General features: G+C 38.4%; 3 protein-coding genes across 3 annotated transcripts; 2 read left to right on the forward strand and 1 right to left on the reverse strand.

Annotated features, from left to right (window-relative positions):
- Window positions 1-1,768: 1,768 nt before the first annotated feature.
- On the forward strand, window positions 1,769-9,562 carry si:cabz01068815.1 (solute carrier family 51 subunit beta). The gene is made up of 6 exons (XM_044356811.1): window positions 1,769-1,841; window positions 3,832-3,873; window positions 3,971-4,354; window positions 6,084-6,203; window positions 6,380-6,470; window positions 6,593-9,562. The coding sequence occupies exons 2-6, from the start codon at window positions 3,834-3,836 to the stop codon at window positions 6,945-6,947; spliced, it is 990 nt and encodes a 329-aa protein (XP_044212746.1). The 5' UTR covers window positions 1,769-1,841; window positions 3,832-3,833; the 3' UTR covers window positions 6,948-9,562.
- A 1,040-nt stretch (window positions 9,563-10,602) lies between these two features.
- rasl12 (RAS-like, family 12) lies at window positions 10,603-16,124 on the reverse strand. Its single transcript, XM_044356939.1, has 5 exons — window positions 15,624-16,124; window positions 14,764-14,820; window positions 14,561-14,634; window positions 13,284-13,474; window positions 10,603-11,101 (listed from the first exon to the last, which is right to left on the reverse strand). The coding sequence occupies exons 1-5, from the start codon at window positions 15,733-15,735 to the stop codon at window positions 10,759-10,761; spliced, it is 777 nt and encodes a 258-aa protein (XP_044212874.1). The 5' UTR covers window positions 15,736-16,124; the 3' UTR covers window positions 10,603-10,758.
- A 1,497-nt stretch (window positions 16,125-17,621) lies between these two features.
- Window positions 17,622-20,061, forward strand: kbtbd13a (kelch repeat and BTB domain containing 13a). Its single transcript, XM_044357054.1, has one exon. The coding sequence runs from the start codon at window positions 17,858-17,860 to the stop codon at window positions 19,358-19,360; it is 1,503 nt and encodes a 500-aa protein (XP_044212989.1). The 5' UTR covers window positions 17,622-17,857; the 3' UTR covers window positions 19,361-20,061.
- The last annotated feature ends 13 nt before the right edge of the window (window positions 20,062-20,074 follow it).

Here is a 20,074-nt window from a genome sequence, read left to right on the forward strand (position 1 = left end):
ATCACGTCAGTATCTCTCTGCGGAGCTCTGTGCCAGGCTGGAATTGATTGAGACGCAGCCATCATCGCTGCCTCCACAACCTGAACCTTCTCTCCGTCCCTTTTCTCATTCCTCCTATCTAATTACACGCTCTCCTTTCTTCTCTGATCCTCCATCACTCTCCATATCTATTTCTTCGTCCCTTCTATCCCCTGCATGCGGTTTTTCAGTCTGTCCCCTCACTGGCCTTAATGGGGGACACTTGGTTTGGACTGATGTATGTGGCTGATGTAATATCTTTTTTATTAAAGATGGGATGTGGTTCAGGCACTATCATCTGACAGATTCGGCTTCTATGTGGATTGTAAATTGTTCATATAGGCTGATTCAAATAATAGGAAAGAAATGAAACATTGTCTCATACTTTTTAAAAAAGAAGACATTGCAACATGCTTTAGAGGGCCTAAAATGTCAGTAATTAAAGTCCCCCTTCACTCAAAAATATGTTTTCATTCGTCATCCTACAGTTGAATGTTTTAGCTTCACTGTGCAGAGTGATGTATTTGCAGAGTTTGACACTAGAAGGTTGTTTCACATTCATCTGCTGAAAGTGGAAAGTTTCTCTCTGCTCATTGAAAATCCAATTTAATTGGTTCTTGCACTCCAGCATAACACATACATGTGTTTTCTTGTTCCAGTTATGATTTGGTTAGATTTAGGCACAAAAACAACTTAGTAGGCTTTTGTATTCAATTACTTTTAATGCTATCTTGACAGGCACTTTAAATTGGATGTCTTATCGTTCATAAATGCAAAGTAACACTGCCTAAGAAAAGGACAATCACTTAAGGCTTTATAAGTGCAGTAACCCAAACTGTCCAGCAGAGGGGGCATGAATACTGATCACTGACAGTGCTGAGTGGCTTTCACTGTGCTGGTTAAGACTTTGAGTTAATTTGAAATATTAATTTAAAAGAAAAAAAGACTAAGGAATCATTTTCATAGACAAACAGAAATTATGTACTGTGTGTATATAATGTTACACGCATGCTTACATGTATATAAGCATCTGTTAAAGTATAGCCAAATGATGCTTATTTCCAATAGGAGAAAGAAAGAGAAAGAGAAACTCATAATTATTGGCTCGTAAAGATTTAGACTGTTCATTGTAGCACTCACTGGTTGCTCACTTGTTCTCATATTTTGAATAATTTGGCTGTAGACAACAGCTGCAAACTTATACGTTCTCCTCTTCATTCCTGAAATGACACAGAGGTTATTAACCTCTCCCTATACCTCTGCTATAAAAATAAAATTTCATAACAACTGAATGTTAGTGCTTTCTGTATGTGCAAGGCATTTGACCAATGAGTCACATACCCTCACAAACACTAAAGGCAAGGTTATTGCAAGGCTATCTAAACAGTAACCAAGCAACCAGGTCAAAGACCTGAAATTTAACTGGCTGAACTTTGCTTTAAAAGCTTTACCGTGCCTTTATGAGAGAGCCTGGCGAGAGTGTCAATTTATAGTCATGTGGCGATGGTGTATGTACAGTATTTCAACACTCAATTTCCCTGCAATTACTAAGTTATACCTGATATGGTACAGACTGCTAAAATAGCTCTGCACTTGCTTACTTTCCTCACAAATAAGCACATAATATATTTTCCAGTGCAATTTTTGTGCTTATGATGGCAGTTTTACATGTCAGATTCACAGTTCAGAAAAAGGGTGGCGTAATTAAATGATCTGCAGGCTCCTCCCCATGAACTTCGGAAAGCTTGTTTTGACTCTCTGTTTGCTAGATAGCCAGTCTTTCCCTCCTTTCTCATCCCAACCACTGACTGAACATCACAGAAGTGAGTAGACTTTTACAACTGATACATAACTGACTAACTCTATTCTATACTATTGATAGTTAATGATAGGACATGAGAAATAAAAATACACACATCAGCAAAGCAATGTGATGATTAAAATAATCTCAGTGTATCATTTCATGATGTTCAGCTTTGGTTAGTATAACGTATGGTTGATATACAGTGTAACATTGATCATTGTTTTATTTTTTGTAATTGTGAAACTGTCCTGCAGATTGAATTGCAAAACATGTGGTATGAAATCTTTTTCAAGCTGTTTCAGTTTTGCGAGGTCCCAACCAAAGCTGCTTGCAGCTTTAATTTAATTTTTTCTTTGAAATGTAATTTCAACAAATGTGTGTGCAGTAAAGTAAATTTTAACTTATTTTATAATGGTGACATTCTTCAGATTTTTTAAAGAGAATTCATTTAATATTAAATCGGCAACTACTTATTAAGGTTCTGTTTAATTGAAATGGTTGGCCAACAGATGTTTCTAATAGGAATTATTTAATTGTTTTACATTTATTTGAAAATACTTGAAAATGGTAAACTAGAGCAACTATAGTGGTTTTTAATTAGATTGTATGTTTACAAGGTTTCATCTATCTAGCATTTTGAACTGGGAGGATGGAGTCATGCATCAAATGAGCGTGTGCATGTCTGATACCATCATACAGGAAGAAAGATTTTTATGTCCCCTGACTCACGAAATCTGAGTAAAATTGCGCCATAACTCAAATTATCTTAGTTCACTGTTTATAGGCAGATAAGAGAGTTTTATGCATGTTGCATATTTGCCTTAGAACTTTAGAGCATGACTGTATTGTTGGGTAATTGTATACTGACAGATTTGTACTGTATATGGATTATTGCTTGAACTTTTCACTTCATTTCATTTATTACTTTATTTGTCAGAGAAAGTGCTCAGTGATGAACATATACATGTCAATGAGCCAGAGTTAGCCTAGGAGGCAAATTTTCATCTTGTAGTCCCCGGCCAGATATTAAAAGGCAACCTAAAACTAAAATCACATACAGTATGTTACAAACAACCAGATAGAACATTTATTTTAGTAGAACCTAAAATTTTCATTTGTGTAAAATTATTTTTTATAACTGTGTTGTGATGTATAAGTCAATAAACTAATTGACTATGTTTGACTTTCTAGACAATTAACCTGTAAATAATATATAAACAATAATAATACATTGTGTATTTGTGTTCTTACCTGAAACTTACTGGATAATAACAATAATATTACAATATTTTGTGCTAAACAAAAGATGAAAATTAACATAAAACATGAATAATTATAATTTTAGGTAAGGAAAATATGGTAGAAGCTTTGAGGTAAAAGCAAGTTTTAAAGGATCAGTTGTAAGTGCAGTGCACGCGGTGTCTGACTACTTAGAGGCTGCTCCAGAGTCTGGAGCGAGACTATAATGTGATTTGAGAACACTGAGAAGTACATTAAAATTTATTCTTTCATTTAATCATTCAGTGGAGAGATTTTAGTATGGGGGGTGACATGCACACTTTCTGATATGCACAGTTTTGCTTTTGTGGCTGCAGTATTTTGATCCAACTGAAGATTACGTCTTCTCTAGATGTCAGGAAGGCCTGTGAAGTAGAGATATAAAGCTATGTGTCATTTATATAGCAGTGGAAGCCAATTCTGCATAGTGGATGGTAGAATAGTTGTACAGACAGAAAAGAATGGGGCCCAGGACTGAACCTTGAGGAACACCACATTAAATAATTATAATTTATGAGCAGGACTCCCTTTAGGAAACAAAGTACTTTACTAAGCAAATGCTGCATAGTAATAATTTATTTGTAACAGAAAATTGGATATATTTTTTGAGACAGTAATGTGTTTGAGAACATGGTAATATACTCGTGCCACCCTACTGTCAATGCTTGCTCTTTTAAATGAAAAGACTGAAATTGCTGTGATTTCTGATAACAATGCTTCAACTTCTTTAGATATGTTCAATGCCTGGATCGTGTTGTTTCTCCTCCTGCCAGGTAAATTAATACTTAATTCAGACTAATTTAAAGTTGATTTATATGTCAGTATCAGTGTAACAAACAAAATGTGATGGCACTATCACCACACTTGCAGGGGCGAAGGCTTTCCTGATCCACAACACACGCCGCAGCCTGTGCCTGGAGGACACAGCACCTGCAGGTGAAGTTCTGCTGAAGAAGTGCAACCTGGACTCAAAGTCTCAGCAGTGGGTCTGGGTAGACCAGAACATGCTGATGTGTGTTGGATCGTCCAGATGTTTGTCAGCCCAGCACAGAAAACCTATCCAGACCCAGTCCTGCCATGATCCAGAGGTAGATGCTGCAGGGCTCATGTGGGACTGTGACAGGGACAGACTGATCAGCAGGAACACCTCAATGCTGCTTTCCATAGACGGCCGGCGTCTGACTCTGTCCCAAGACAGCAAACATTCAAAATGGAGATCTCTTGATGAAGGGGACATCTGCCAGGAAAAACTCAGTAAGAATTTTTAAAGAAGAATTAAATTAGATTTCTAGTCTCCATTTTTGAATGGTTTCCAGACCAAATTGAGGTAGAGAAATGTGCATCCACATGCAGGCACATCACTGAGAAGTAGTGTAAATGAAGTGTGAAATGAAGTGGTTTATGTTACCTTTTAATAGAAACATCTCAGTGCCATTGTATCATACAAGACTGCAGTGACAGAGGCAGAGGGAGATAATTGTAATCAGTCACACAGTCTGTCCATTTGGGCTCCAAACTACAAGACCTCAGACTCACAGTTTTCATTTAAATTTTAAACTTTCATTTACACATTCTCTAACATAGAAGGTCTGAAACTGGACCTAAATATTGCAGAGAGTGATTGTATATGTAGTGTCAGACCAAGCACTCACTCTGTCCTCCTCAGTCAGGGAGCAGACAAGCGTTAACCTAATTTATTTTCATGGTGATTAATAAGCTTTACTAGAAATTAAAGCAATTGTTTTATCAACCTGCTTTCCTGTTAATTACGACAGTGGCGCATTATTTATTTTGGACATCCCATAAAACACTTGTACACAAAGCTTGTTCTTATTTGAGCAGAATATTGTTATTTCAGGATATAAATGAGTAAATTAGCTATTAGCTTGCTTAATTTTCTTATACATTTGAATGAAATCAAATGAAAGCCTTGTACATTTTAGGTAATAATAATAATAATAATAATTATTATTATTATTATTATTATTATTATTATTATTATTATTGTTGTTGTTGTTGTTGTTGTTGTTGTTGTTGTTGTTGTTGTTGTTGTTGTTGTTATTATTATTATTATTGAGAATCTTTGTCTTAACACACATATTTAATGCTTCTATATTAAAAATAGATCAAGTGAATGTGTGTTATGTGAAAGGTGTCATTCATAGTGACAAACCCAAAGAGAATTGTCCCCCAAGTCTGCAATTAATCAACTTCAATTTTATTATTCCGAAGGAAACTTGGTTTGCTGGCAGGCACAACAAACAGACAACAGGAATACACTGACTTTATCAATGAGCAGCAACAATCAATAGTCAAGGACATAAAAAGCAAAATATACATAAAAAATAATGAATAAAAACATAATATTTTAAATATAAAAAATAATAAAAACAGCAGCCAAAAACAGAAACACCATCCTTTGCATGAAAAGTTGAAGATCAGATTAAGACTAATGCCAAATATAGAAGCAAATAAAGTGTAGTTCCGGGTAAGATAAAGTGCAGCTGTGCAAGTCTTAGCATTACATTAAGAGATTCACTCTTTCAGTGGCAACAGAAGTTTACTTTTACAATAAATGTCTGGATAACATTATACTCAGTGGTGCCCATCGCAATTTACCAGTGAGTTTTACTCAGAGCCCTGGTTTTACCTACAGTAGCTACAGTAAGCTACAATCCATTACCTGTGCTTGGCCTGGGCATGCGTCAGGCAGAAAACAGTCAGCCAATCAGAAAAGAGGGGCAAACAAAAAACATGTTTGATCACACTAACCCTGAAAGACGGCTCCAAATGTAAAATTGCTGTTTTGACAGACACTGTTACATTTACATAAATTAACTTTTACAACAAATGATCAATGATTTGACTTGGTTGGAATAAAAAGGTTTTGAGAATTGTGTAGCATGAGACTGATGATAATGAAAGGTAAGAGTGCTGCTATGTGCTGTGATGTAGAGTGTCTGTATGTCTGGGCTTCTTGCAGGATCCAGGAGGGCGTCTGATGAACCAGACGAGTTTGAGTTTGCAGAGCAGACAGGCAAGGTGGGAGCCATGACACAGGAGGAGAGAGAGTACCTCCGCTGGTTTTATCGTACCGAGGACCGTGAGTACTGCTCTTAAAAAAAGGAAAACGAAAATTTGCAGCACCATGTCACGCTTTCAACAACTGAAATTTGATTTCTTGTATGTTATCCTTCTGATTCTCATATTTTACATCTGCTTCTTTGCTTATCTGTCCTATTCTATATTATAAAGAGTGTTGTCTTCTTCCTGTTACAGCCACTATATGGAAGTTTGTTCTGCTGGGTCTTGCCTTCATTTGCCTTCTTGTTGGTTTTCTCTTGTTGGGAATGGGAGCCATGGCCAGCAAGTATGAACTTTCTGAAAAAGTCCACTTTCCTAGCAGCACTTGTTTTGATGACACACACAGTAGGAAAATTAACATACTGTATGTCATTTTGAGAGATAGTTGTGTCTTTTTTTCCCCTACAGGAACAGAAAAAAGATCGCAAAGTACAAAGCAGCAGCTGCTCTGGCTCACAAAAGCGAGGTTGAGGAGCTGCAGGTCATTTCACAGCTCAGAGAGAACAGTGCCAGCACACCATCCCCAGAGAGGCTGCTGCAGGGTACCGACGCTTCCCTGTCCAATGAGAAGGTGAGCGAGCTCAAAGCAGGGGACATCATGGTCACATGGAAAAATGGCAACACCTCCTGCCTATACCCGGATCCTGTAGCCGAGGCGGAGCTGCCGGAGGAGGAGAAGGAGGTTGAAGTAGTGGAGGAGAAACAGGAGGAGGTCTCAGCTGCTGAGCTGGAGGCTCATGAAGGAGACGAAACCATGAAGTGAGGAGTTTAGCACAGATTACAGATTACTGCTTTAACAACAGGTCTGGATAATCTCAACATGTGACAACAGTGTCTGCGTGTTTAACCTCTTACCACCAACTGTTCTGCCTGCAGGACGCTGGCACGCTAGCTTTGACTGTCATGGACTGCTAATACTATGAAGAACGCCATGAATATGAACATGTAATATATGTATTGATGGATAAAACTCTTGTGTTTTCAGTCATTGCTGTCAACTTTAAACAGAACAACTGATCATGAAAATAACTGAGTATAGAACTGAAACCTTAAAGATATGTTGTCTCCCTGCCTGTAATTAATAAAACACTGTAATAAATCTTTGAACAGGTTACATCCAAAGTCATAATAAGGGTATAAAGATTAAAAAATATCAATTTGTTTTAATTTAGGCAAATCAGCCCAAACAAGGAGCAAATGTTAAAGGGTGTATATTATATGGTAACAGTGTTTTGTGACATGGGGAAGAGTAGTTTGTTACTGTATATTCATATTGCTGAAAATAAAATACTCCTGAACGATGAACTGTATATTTGCATGAAAGAGGTCTCTTTAAGGGGATCTTAGCCCCTACTGGCTCCCCCATAATTCCAAAAACTGGCTACCATCCCCTTTGAAGTTCAGTATGTACAATCCTGTAACGATTTCTTAGCAAAGAACAGACAGGCGCAGTGACTTCCCGGAGTCTCATTTTCACAAATTTTGCCAGTTTTGGTACCATTGTGCTTGAGACCTTTACTAAACCTGTTATCACTCATATCTGGCATCCCACACTGAAAGCAGAAGTGCTGGGTGAATTAACTGTTTGTTCATCAAGAAATAGTTCCAGTTCCAGAAATAGTTCCTAAAATCACAAATTTTATATTTCTGTTTGTGTACAGATTAAACTTATGTTTTCATATGTTTTCACTTCATTTTCAACTGCGAGTCAGGGCAGTTTTTTAAAAAACGTAACTATGATTGTGAGGGTGTTTACTGTTGCCATGACAACAAAGGTTGTCTGACTTTAAGGAAGTAGTAACTTTAACCCACACCAAGTTTCAAGTGATCATTTTAACCCAAACCATGATCTTTCCCTAACCCTAACCATGAGATTTGTGTGCCTAAATCTAACCAGATCTTAACCACAGCATTCTGGAGGTTCTCTCGTTCTGGAGTGCCTGATACAATCGACCTGTGTGGTTGTTTAATTATGATGATGTGTTGAAAAAGCCTCTACTGTGACTGGTTTGGTAGGCTCTACATGGGTGGTCAAAATAACATGAACACCTTACAGTGTCACACAGTCCAATACCACAACAAGCCCCACCTATTACAATAGAGATGATTCTATTATAAGATTCATAAAGTCATATATATTGCAGGGCCACTGTATAAATATGATAAAAACAAGAGATTCAAGTTGAGTTTCACAACAGGAATGAAGTAATAAAACTGATTTTCTCTTGCCTTGATTTGTCACCTGTAGTTATAATCGCAGTGTTAATTAGCTTGATTTTATGAACAGTGAGTTGGGTTAGATCTCCCTGTAGGGCAGAGAATCATGAAAAAATTTTGATCCATTAACCACCTTGTGGCCTGAATGAGGATTTATCATTGATTTATTTGTTGTTGATGACACTATCAATGATCTCAGTGTGTATAGCTTTGTGTGTGTTGATTATTGTTGTGTGTGGAATATGGTTCCCTCAATTGGCTTCATTTTTGCACTCGATTATGTTATAAAACACACCTGTCCTTGGATATATCACTGTAGCCAGTTTACACACTAAGGGAGGACGTCTGCCTGAAACGTTCATGCATCAATAAATCATTTAATTCATGTGCTTTCCTGTGATGATTTCTTTATTTGTCACCATTCATGTAGTTATCTCATCTATGTTATGACTGAGAGATGTTCAACCTATCAGCTAATGTTGCCTTTTTCCAAATATTTTGATTGGTTCCTGAGCCATGCAAATCAACTGGTTTGCTACTGTATAGGCTTCCACATGCTCCAAACAAACTAGGTTGTCCAATCGTGTCTAAGGGCTTCATACCTGTTCAGAATGGCCTCACTCAAAGGCAAGGAAAAGCTGGCTGCCATAGCCTCATCCTGGCTGCATCCGACTGCCACAAAGATTGTAAATTTTTGTTATTTCTGCCTGCAGAAACAGGGTTTTTGGACACTCTTAGACAATCCAACAAGCACTGCATTTGAAGCTTACTGAGGTCTTGAAGGGTAGGTTCACAATTTTTCAAGTCTATCTTAAAACATTTAGTCAGGTGTCCATATGTACATTAAAACTGGTTTTGCTCTAATCATTCCCCCTGTTCGTACTGACCATTAATAGGTCCCTTCCTGATGTGCTTCCATGATACTGTTCCTCCATTGCAGCTCAACAAGTAAACATTGTTTAATTAATTCAGACAGCTGAAGCCTCATCTTAGCTTTAGTTTTTAATGTATTTTGCAGAATGAGGCTTGTGGATTTTGTCCCCAATTACTTCCATTAGAAGCACTTTAGAAAGGCATCGTTTAATGGCCAGTGTGACCAGGAGGAAGTTTTATGATTAGGAAACCCTGCTTCATTGTACATATGGGCACCAGAGTATTATTTTAAGACAGACTTGGAAAAACTCTGAACCTATCCTCTAAACCTAGATAGCATTTTCTATAATGCTAGTTGCCCATAAAAAATGTATATGAACATGAAAATAACAGTTTTTGAAGCACAGAAGCTTTGTGGTGACCCAGAGGAGGTTGTAGAGAAAAGCTAAAGAGAAACAAATCAAGTTTAACAATAGTAAAAGTATGTATATTAAGACTAAAATTTATGCATCTAATGACAGTTCCTGAGTCTATCCTGGGTTGCTTTAGCCCAAGCCACTCTTCTTTATACCACGTTTACATAGGAGGCATTTCAGACATATTTTTCTCTCATCTGTCTCATGTGCATCTGACCAAATATTTATATGTTAATCAATAGAGTTGTCTACCCCAACCACATAACGGCTTGCATTTCAAACAAGCAAGTCTCTTCTGCCATTTCATCCATGGAACCACAGTGATTGTGCATTTGGGATGCAAGTACTGTCAAAACATGCTGACATGCTGTTTTCACAAGGAGTAAATTGTCAAATTGGTAGATTTTAGCATTGGAGCTTACATCACTGGTGACTGACAGCACTATTGTAAGCTGAACTGACTTACAGTAAGTTACTCCCTGGTTAAACCTTAACTTTATAAATCATGCTTATATGGGCCTAGTGCTGGACTGAACAAAAACCCTCGAAACAGCAGCACACTGAAGACAGTCATTCTTCTTCAGTCTGTGTTTACTTTTAGTCTGACTCCAAGACAAGCGTGATTGGGTTGTGTTACAGGTGGGAGACGAATTAGAGGAAAAACTGACATACAGTGTCTCAGTAGGGTGTTGGGCCATCAGGAGCCTCCAGAACAGCTTCAGTACCCCTGGACATAGAGTGTGGACACATTGCTTCAAAGTTTCTCACAGGTGTTCAGTTGGGTTGAACTATGGTTATGGTGAAGGTCATAGCATATGATTCCCATCATTTTCATACTCATCAAACCATTCAGTGAAGCTGTATTTGTGAATGTTCTCCACTCATTTATTTATGTTTTTTCTTTAATTTGTCACCCGTCTGTGTATTGTACAAGTGTTCATGTTATTGTGTCCACCTCATATGTAAGTAAAAGTTAAGTGATCAATGTTACTCTCTCTACATTATCTCATTAGTCTTTCACAGTGTAATTCTAGTGCAGTGTCAGTAGAGAGGATAACAGGGAGGGGATCAGAAGATCTTGAAGCCTTTGAGCAGGGTGAGTGTGGCAGCCCGCCGTTTGCTCTGGGCCCTGGATGTCTTCACGGTGACCAGCTTGGCCGTGGCAGGGGCTGGCAGCTCCTTGTAGCAGGGGGTGGTGAAGGAGGGCGCCGAGGAGAGACTGAGCAGCGCTCTGTCCTCACTGATGTAGACAGCTGGAACCAGACAGCCACGCTTCCCGTCCCGCCTCGCCCTCCTCACCGCCTCGTAAAAGACATGTTGCACGGAGCGGAAGTCCAGACAGGCCGACACCTCATAGAACAAACAGCCATAACGAGAGGCGAGGGCTTCACCATCAGACTTACTCACCTGCCTGAGAAGAAATCATGTTTGACAAGTACCACAGTAAAAATACAATTCCACTAAAACATACAGTGTAATCTTACTGTCCTAAGATTCAGATTCAGATCCAGACAACTTTAGTTATCCCGAAAGGGATAGGAGGCATTTCAGACAGTGTACCCAGACCACGCATACCATGTACTGTTTAGTCACAGCTTGAGTCTCAAGTCCAGACTGAAATATCTCAACCACTACTGGATGGATTGGCACAGGACATGGATCCTACACGATGAAATTTAATGACCTCAGGGATCCTTGCCTTTTCCTCTGGTGCCACCATGAGATTGACATTTTTGGATCCAAGTGAAATGTCTTAACAATTATTGGATGGACGGTATAAAGTTTGGTACAGACATTCCTGTTCCCTCTGGGATGAATTGAGGTAATGTTGGCAATCTCCTGATTTTTCATCTAGTGCCATCACCAGATCAAGTTATCCAATCCTTTTTCGGTTTATGACCAATTTTATTTAAATTTTAGTTTATGACATTTCCATCAGACTCAGCTGTGCTGTGTGTTTAGTGCTCACACACTAGGACAAAGATCATGAACAAGTTTAACATGATCTGTTAAATATTAGTAAGCTTAATTTTGTCACAACCAATCTGCCAGACAAGAACACTGATGCTGGATGATTCTGAAAAACCTTAGATTATATCCCATGACAACATTTTTCAAATTCTCACTCTCTAATATCTGTGCATTGCAACTACTGTGTGGTTCAAGTGACGCAAAGATCACAGCTATAACAAATAAACAGTTAAGCTATATAGTTGTGGTTATGCGATTAAAACACTTGAAGTTAAGAAAAAAGATTGTGGTTATGGTAAATAAAGAAAAATGAGAACATTAACTGTAGCTGTGTGAGGACTATTGTATCACAGTCAGTTGTCCTACACACCCATCCACCACCCGACCTCCACACCCCTACTTTCTGCCTCACTACATAAAGGGCACACTACTTTCTGTATTGGCACTGACTGTTGGCACTAGGCGTACATCACAACATGCAGAATCATCAAATATGGATGCAAGTCCTGGGATACGGGGCTACTTTAGTGTTAGCATGTTGACTTTAGCTCAAAGCACCCCTGTGCCTATACAAGTCCATCTTCAAAGAGCTGCTAGCTCTGCCACTGTTGACTTGTAGTCTTGTTAAAGCGGCAATCAATATTTTTATATTAACAATGCATCACATGACTAGTTGTATGTGAAAGGGGTCATTAGTGATGAATCCACAGAGAATTATCACCGACTCTGCAGTTCCATTCAGCTCTACAAAGTGTTGTAGTGTTTTTCAACTCACTGTTTTAGTTTTACAGCCCTCAATTTTACTGTTTTGATCCACTCTCACTATTTTCTTAGTGTAGTTTCAGCCACAGCAAGCAGCTATATCAGTGAAAAGGCTCTAATGCAGTACACTACCTGCTCAGCACTGTATAGCAGACACATAGCAACTAGTTGGTGGACATAGTGGTGGATTCAGCAGCTAAAGAGTCAGATATTGTTCTCAGGAGTTGGTGGAGACCAAGACAGAAGTAAAAGTAGATTGAATGTAGACTTAATATGTACAGAAACACGACTCCAAACGAATGCTAATGTTGCTCAGTGACTGGTGGATGTGTAATAGGCAACTGTTTGTTCACCTTATCCACTTATCAGTTTGGTTCTGCTATTATTGTTATTGCAGGTTTGAAATTCTACAAGCTGTACACTGCCCGCCACCAGCTGCGACAAAATGAGGAAGCATTCGTTCCTTGGCCTTGTCAAAGTAATGAGAAATTCTGCTGCATCTTGCCCTTCAAAAGTCCTTACGTGTTCTAATGAAACCAACTTACTACCTGCTCTGCCACAGCTGCACAATCCTCCAAATATGTTATTTTAATATTACAGAAATTGAATTAAAAGATTCTCAGGTTTTCTTTCTTTGATGCATAACAAGAAAGTCTGCATACTGTGTCTTTTTAGTCAAGCTTGCTAATTTCAATAATGCATTATGACATTTGGTGTCATTTGCAATTTGTATCCTAATCTGCATCAAAAAACATGGATAATGTTTTTTGAAAGAGGTGCATAAACTTCTAATCTGTGTGCTTTATAAATACTGTATGGTAAGTGAAAAAAGTGACACACACACAAACACAGATACCAACCTGTATCTGTCCATGTCCAGCTTGTTCCCCAGCAGGATGATGGGAGTTTCTTTCTTGAAGGTTTTGTTGTGAAGGGCGAGTGTCTCCAGGTACTGCTGGCAGCCCTCAAAGCTCACCATATTATTGATGCTGTAGACTACAAGGAAGCCACTGGCCCAGGACAGATAGCGCTCACTGTTCACTGGACCATCCTTCAGACAGACACAGATACTTTCAAAACTGTTGAGCAGATCTTTTTTTTTTTTTAACAGAATTTACAGATATTGTAATGATATTTAGTATTTTAAATTACCCAAAAATCAAAGTACTCCAATACTGCAGTTTTTTTACACTGTATGTCCTTGCATACAAAAATCGCTTTAGACTGCTGTTTACCATTTTCCAAGTCCATAGTTTTGAAGATATTTGACAATGTTATTCCTACCTTTAAGGCCTTTAAGCCTTTGTTTCTGTCTGTCTGTATGAGGTGAAAATAACCCTGAATGGGTATTAAACTTGCTTGAATAAATAATGTTATTCCATTAAGTATTTGTCATTAATGTAGTTTAAAAAATGAATTGTAAAAAAAAAAAAAAAAAAAAAAGAATTTTAAAAAGAAAGCAACATTGTGGAGAGGTCAGTGTGAGGCTTTATTCTGCATTTTGAAGGCTTACCTGTATTTTCATTGACTGTCAGCATTTAATGTGCGTGTTATTTAAATGTGTATTATTTGCATATGTTGCTGGAGATCAGTTTCTGTTGGTTCTTGCTTTGATGCTCAGCCTCACTGTTCTTGAACTTTCATACATTTGAATTGGATTTTGTCTCATTTGTCTTGATGAAGCCTTCAGTGTCTTTGATATACCTGCTTTTCACCAGCAGATGTCAGCCCTCACTCAAAAATGGTTTTAAGGTTTGATTACTCTTCACATGATTTTGGTTATGGTTAAAGTAATGTGTGCAACATTGTTTATTATTTTTATATGTATAGTGTGTGTCATTATTGGGTCACTAATTTTGTCAATATATTGCACAATTAAAACCCGAATCTGGCAACTCCTGACTATAATTTTATTTCTTTTTTAATGATTTCTGATTTCCTATTTCCTTGAACTAAGTTAAGAAGGTTAATGGGCTAGACAGATAAACTTCACATGACTTGATTTGAAAGTGGAAAAAGATCAGCAGTAGAGTATATATGTTTTGCAGCAAACAGACTAAAATCTCCAAGTCCTCCTGGCCCACACTGACACTCTGCTTGGTCTCATTCAGCTGATAAAGACATGGTGTTTTCATACCTGGTCACAAGTGTCCATCACTCTCACCATGACTGGTTGCTGGTCCACAATCTCCTCTGATGAATAAATATCCTCTAGATTGCAGCCAATTCAGGAAAAACAACAAAGAAGAGCTAATTATTTATCATATTGTTGTCCTTTTCACAAGTGCATCCTAATGTTTTCTATGTCATATGGTTAAAATGAGACAAGAGAAATCTCACCTAGGTGGGGGTCATATTCACTGATGAAGCGCTTTGTGAGGAATTTCACAGTCAGTGCTGCAAAACAAGGGGAAAGGGCTTCTTGTGAAGACGTAACACTGTCTGACTGCAGAGTCTCTGGGGTCTGGGGTCAGTGAGGGCCATGAGAAAATCACTGCTACATAAACTTTCCCATTTGGCATCAGCTTTCCAAAATACTACATGATGAAACTCATAAAGTATAAATATATCTGGATGGTGGCCACAGAGGGTCATGGAAATATGTAATGGACACAACAGTTTATACTCTAAAAACAACAAAGCAACTGAATGAAGGTGGCTATTAACTGCAGGAAGAAATGTTTGTCATTTAGACTTACAATTAGTTATAACTGAAATAGTTACTCAAGAAACTGCATAAAGTTACATCAAGATGTTTTCCTTATGAACTTATGCTGGAAAATAGTAGCTATGCCTCTGCTGTCCATATTCACATTTTAATAAAATATAAATTATTCTTTCACTGTAATTATTCTGGTTTGTGTATTTGCAGTCTGCTGCATACTTTTTAGGAAATTATAGCTTTGTGGCGTATAAACAAACATTTGTAAAGGCTTCAGCAGTGGAAATTAATTTTTCTGATAACCTACTATAGCTAATTACCTGCAGCTTGTTCAGTCAGTATTGTATGTAAATACTGAACTATATTAGAAAATACCTCCTAAAACAAGATGAAAAACACATACATGTATATAACTATATTAAAACTATATTAGAAAATCTGTCAACCTAAAGTTGAGAGTAAGGCAAAATATTATCTCAGTTTCTTAACATTTCTTGTCATTGAATATTTAAAGATTTGAATCCAAATAAGGTCCAACCTGATTTCCCTGTGCCCATCACCCCGAGCAGCACCAGGTTGCACTCAGCAGGACTTCTCTCAGCAGCTGCAGCAAAGTTACAAGTCTTCACTTTTCCAAACATCATGGACATGATTACCTTCCATCAAATGAATTCCAATCCTTATGTCTGACAATGTCTAGCATTCATGGTCTGATGATAATGATAAAATGAATAAAAAATAAATGTCTCTTTAGACAGGATGTGATCACAAAATACATTTTTTTCCATGCATACAAGTGTGGGAAAAGTCCAAATAATGAAAATGAAAAATTCCTCTACAGATAAAAGTCATCCAAAAAACATAAATTTTCCAGCTAGCGTGCTCTGACCACTGTGTGATTCTGCTCCTCCAAAAAACACTGAGAGGAGAAAAAAAAAGTCTGGTGCGCAACTGATGCAGCGGCCTCTCCATTTTATCCATTTTAGGAAAAAGACTTCAAAACCAAGCTTGTAAAACCTGGACTTCAGTGGAAACGGCAGCTGATTCACTGAGGTGAAATAATGATGTTATGTAAGATACGTAAGACATTTGTAAAGATAGATATTTTACTTTTTAAAGTCATGAAAGATGTTTTGTTTATATTTTCAATTATGTTTTTTTTCCCTCCATGCAGGGCTGGTCCAAGCTTTTCTGGGGCCCAAGGTAAATTATGGTCCCCCTCAGCTCAGACTACCTCCTAAAGCAAGAAAAACACATACACATATACTTGACATATTAGTGACTTATAAACAGTGATGCAGTAAGTATTGAGATCTACTTAATTAAAAGTAGCAATTTCAAAATATAAAAATACTTCTTTACAAGTAAAAGCATTGCATTCAAAATCGTATTTAAGTAAAAGAAAAGCAGTATTAGTTGCAAAATGTACTTAAAGTATTAAAAGTACTCATTATGCGAAATGGCCCCAATCAGTGCTGTATACTGTGCACAGTGTATACAGTGTCTGTAAAAAGTATTCATCCCTTCTCACCTCCCCTATTCATCCCCAAATTTGAAATACATCATCTGTTCTGCTTTAATGTTAAATGTAGCACCACTGACCCCAGAGAAACAAAATTTCATCCCTACTGTGTACTTATGTGTGGATGAGTTGACAAAATTATCTTGAGTCTTGATCTGAAAAATAACTAGTAGCTATAAATGTAAAATAAATTTAGTGGAGTAAAAAAGCACAAAAGTACAGTATTGCTCTCTGAAATGTAATGGAGTGGAAGTAAGAAGTAACATCAAATGGAAATACTCAAGTAACATACCTCAAAAAGTATAGTACCTGAATAAATGTACTTTGTTACATTTTTTCATATATATTTAATTTTATTATTATTATTATTTTCTTCTTTAGGGCCCCCTGTTGGCCATGTATGGTGCCATAAATGGCTGCTTATTTCACTAATGATTTGATTGAATAAAAGCCATGTGGAAGTGGCAGGTATGTAGTACAGTCATGTCACATTGTTTGCTGTATAGGCTAACACCAAAGCTACAGTATCAGATGGTAGAACAATTTAAAAAATTCAATGTCATTATGAAATTTTGGACACAATCTTACACACTTCCTCTGCACTTACTCAGACCTGGGAGTGGCAAGTCTTACAGCCTGTAGAAGACTTTACTATAGATTATACATTTACCTTTATCTTCCAGGCAATAAGGAAAATATTTTTTGAATGATTTACTCAAGTAAAAGTGGTAGTAACACAGTGGTAGGTAGGTACTCCATTACAAGTATAAGCCATGCATGTTCTGCATTCAAATTTTCAATGACAGCTGAAATAATGGCATGTGCACTATGTGACTCAGGGGAACAACCTATTGTTATAGTTTGACTGCTCCTGCTGCCCAAGGACAAATCTTCAGCTGCCCCCAAACTGTCAGCCACAAACAAAGAGCAATATGAATCTCCAGCACATTCACTGCAACCCTGCCATTATCCGTCTCCTCTTTCAGTGGGGCAACACTGGTTTTTCCTTTGACTGCATGTCATCATAATGTACTGATCTGTGTCACACGTCTGCCTGCTATGTATAGAGTCTGTTCTCATGGTTGTGAAAACAAATAGTGAATACCCTGTCAACTACCATCTGCTCTGGATAGGAGGCAAGCAATCTCATTGGCAATATGTGTTAAAACACCACGGATGTGCAGTTTGATTTTGATCAAACTTTGATCAAACATTTCTTGTTCTGACCTTGCAGCTCAGCTAGTAATGTAATGCAGATCAACAGCAGGGAGGTGATGGAGTCCAGCAGCTGCCCTGATTTAAGCCAGCAACCAGGACACTGCAAGCCACTGGACAGGCTGAGGGTGAACATTCGGGACAGTATTTTTGCAGTGGATAAAACCATTCTTGCTCAGAACTGTGAGTACTTCAGAGCATTGTTCCAGTCAGGAATGAGAGAATGCCAACAGGAAGAGATCCAATTGCATTGTGTGGGGGCTATGGGTTTCCTTGTCATGCTGCGAGTCCTGGAAGGGGAGCGACCCATGCTGAACAGCGACCAGATTGTAGAGGCAATTGAGTGTACGGCTTTTCTCCAGGTGCCAGCTCTCACAAAGCACTTGATCAATATTGTCAATTCTGAAAACTGTTTACTCATGTACCACACAGCTGCTACCTATGGTGTGTGGGAGCTCTCCCACAGTTCAGCCTTATTCATCAGGGATATATACACTGACACTGATGTTCATGCTTTACCTAACAAGCTGTTAGAGTACATCGAGTCTCTTATCCCAAGTACCTATATGGCAGTATGTAGCCATTCACCATCCACTGAGCTACTGCAGGACTTCCAGAGGACAGTCTGCTATTTGGATGAAGAACACAAAGAATGGAAGGTCCTCACGCATCTACCTGTGAACACTAGCACCACAATGGCAGGTGTAGCAGTCCTTGACAATAAGCTTTATATCATTGGAGGGGTGCACAGTATGAGCAAGAAGGTAGTAGAAACTGGTTTCTGTTACAACCCTGCAACTAATTCATGGTCTACAGTTGCTGGCCCCCAGCAGCTACGCTACAACTTCACTCTCATAGGTCATGAGGGCTGCCTCTACACCATAGGAGGTGAATACGACAAGAAAGCCTTGTCATCTGTGGAAAGGTACAGAGTGTCTAATGGAAGCTGGAGTTTCGTCTCCCACCTCCCCTGTCCTGCAGCCTCAGTGGCGTCCGCTGTAGCCATGAGCAGGATCTTTATCTGTCTCTGGAAAGGCAAGGGGGCTACAGAAATACACGAGTATGTGCCTGAAAAGGACCAGTGGCTTCTGGTCACCACACTCATCCGCGAACAGAGTTATGGTCTTTATATGGTGGCCCATAAAGATAACTTGTATGTGATGCGCAATGGACCCTGTGATGACTTCTTACTGTGTGTGATGGACTGCTACAACCTGAGTTCATGTCAGTGGACGGCCATGTCAGGCCAGTACGGGAACAGTAAAGGTTCTCTGTTTACTGCTGTGGTCAGAGGAGACTCTGTGTTCACCCTCAGCAGAAAGGTGACCACAGAGTACACAATTGAGGATTACAAATGGAGACTCAAGTGTGAGATGACAGGTTTTGGCAGGATTGGATCCATTTATACATTTCTGATGAGGCTCCCGAAAGCCACCATCCCCCTCATGGGAAGGTCTCCAGATCTGACTAAAGGCCAAAACCTTGGAGACCTAGTTGACTGTCCAAGATTCTCAATGCAATGCGTTGATAATATTTAAGGACTACTGAAAATTACTTGATTTAGCTGCTTTTCCTTTAAAGGATAATTCTAGTTAATCACAACCTGGATTTTCTTTTGGTAGATTTGGTCATCAATAAAAAGCAGTCTAAAGGTTCAAGAAAGATCAACAGTCGGAAAATCAGACAAACACATTTGAAGAGAAAACAAAGGGGAAGGAGAAAATGATTACCCAAACTGTCACAGTTTAGAGACTGACCTCCCTATTAGACATACCCTACCTACCCTAGTTGTGTTCACACGCAATTTTCCTGTGTACTAACTGAGAATCCTTCAGTCCTGACATTTTGGCTGTGCTCACTTGCAGTTTTACCTCTAAAGAAAGTGGTATAGATAATCTGGCTAAACTTGTTTACAACCTGTCTGATCTTCTGACTGCTTGTGTTTCCTGCCCCGTATGATGTCTTTGTAGGAATATCACATTTCCCTATCACAGCAATTAGTTTAGAGTGTTATCATATGATGGGCAAAACTACAAAAATAAGACTTAAGTTGTAATAAACCAGAGTTTTCCTTTAATTTAACCAATAGCAAGTTGGTTTTAGGGTTGTTAAACTGAATGAATTAGAATATGTTCTGTTGATGCTCAGTAAAGCTCCTTGTGGGAACCAGTCCCTGATGGACACTGTTCCTGTTTTCAAAGAAAACAAGCCATGCATAACAGTGATTTCCCAGATGGATTCATTCTAGGAAG

This window comes from Thunnus albacares, chromosome 1 (genome assembly GCF_914725855.1).
Source record: "Thunnus albacares chromosome 1, fThuAlb1.1, whole genome shotgun sequence".
Taxonomy (NCBI): domain Eukaryota; kingdom Metazoa; phylum Chordata; class Actinopteri; order Scombriformes; family Scombridae; genus Thunnus; species Thunnus albacares.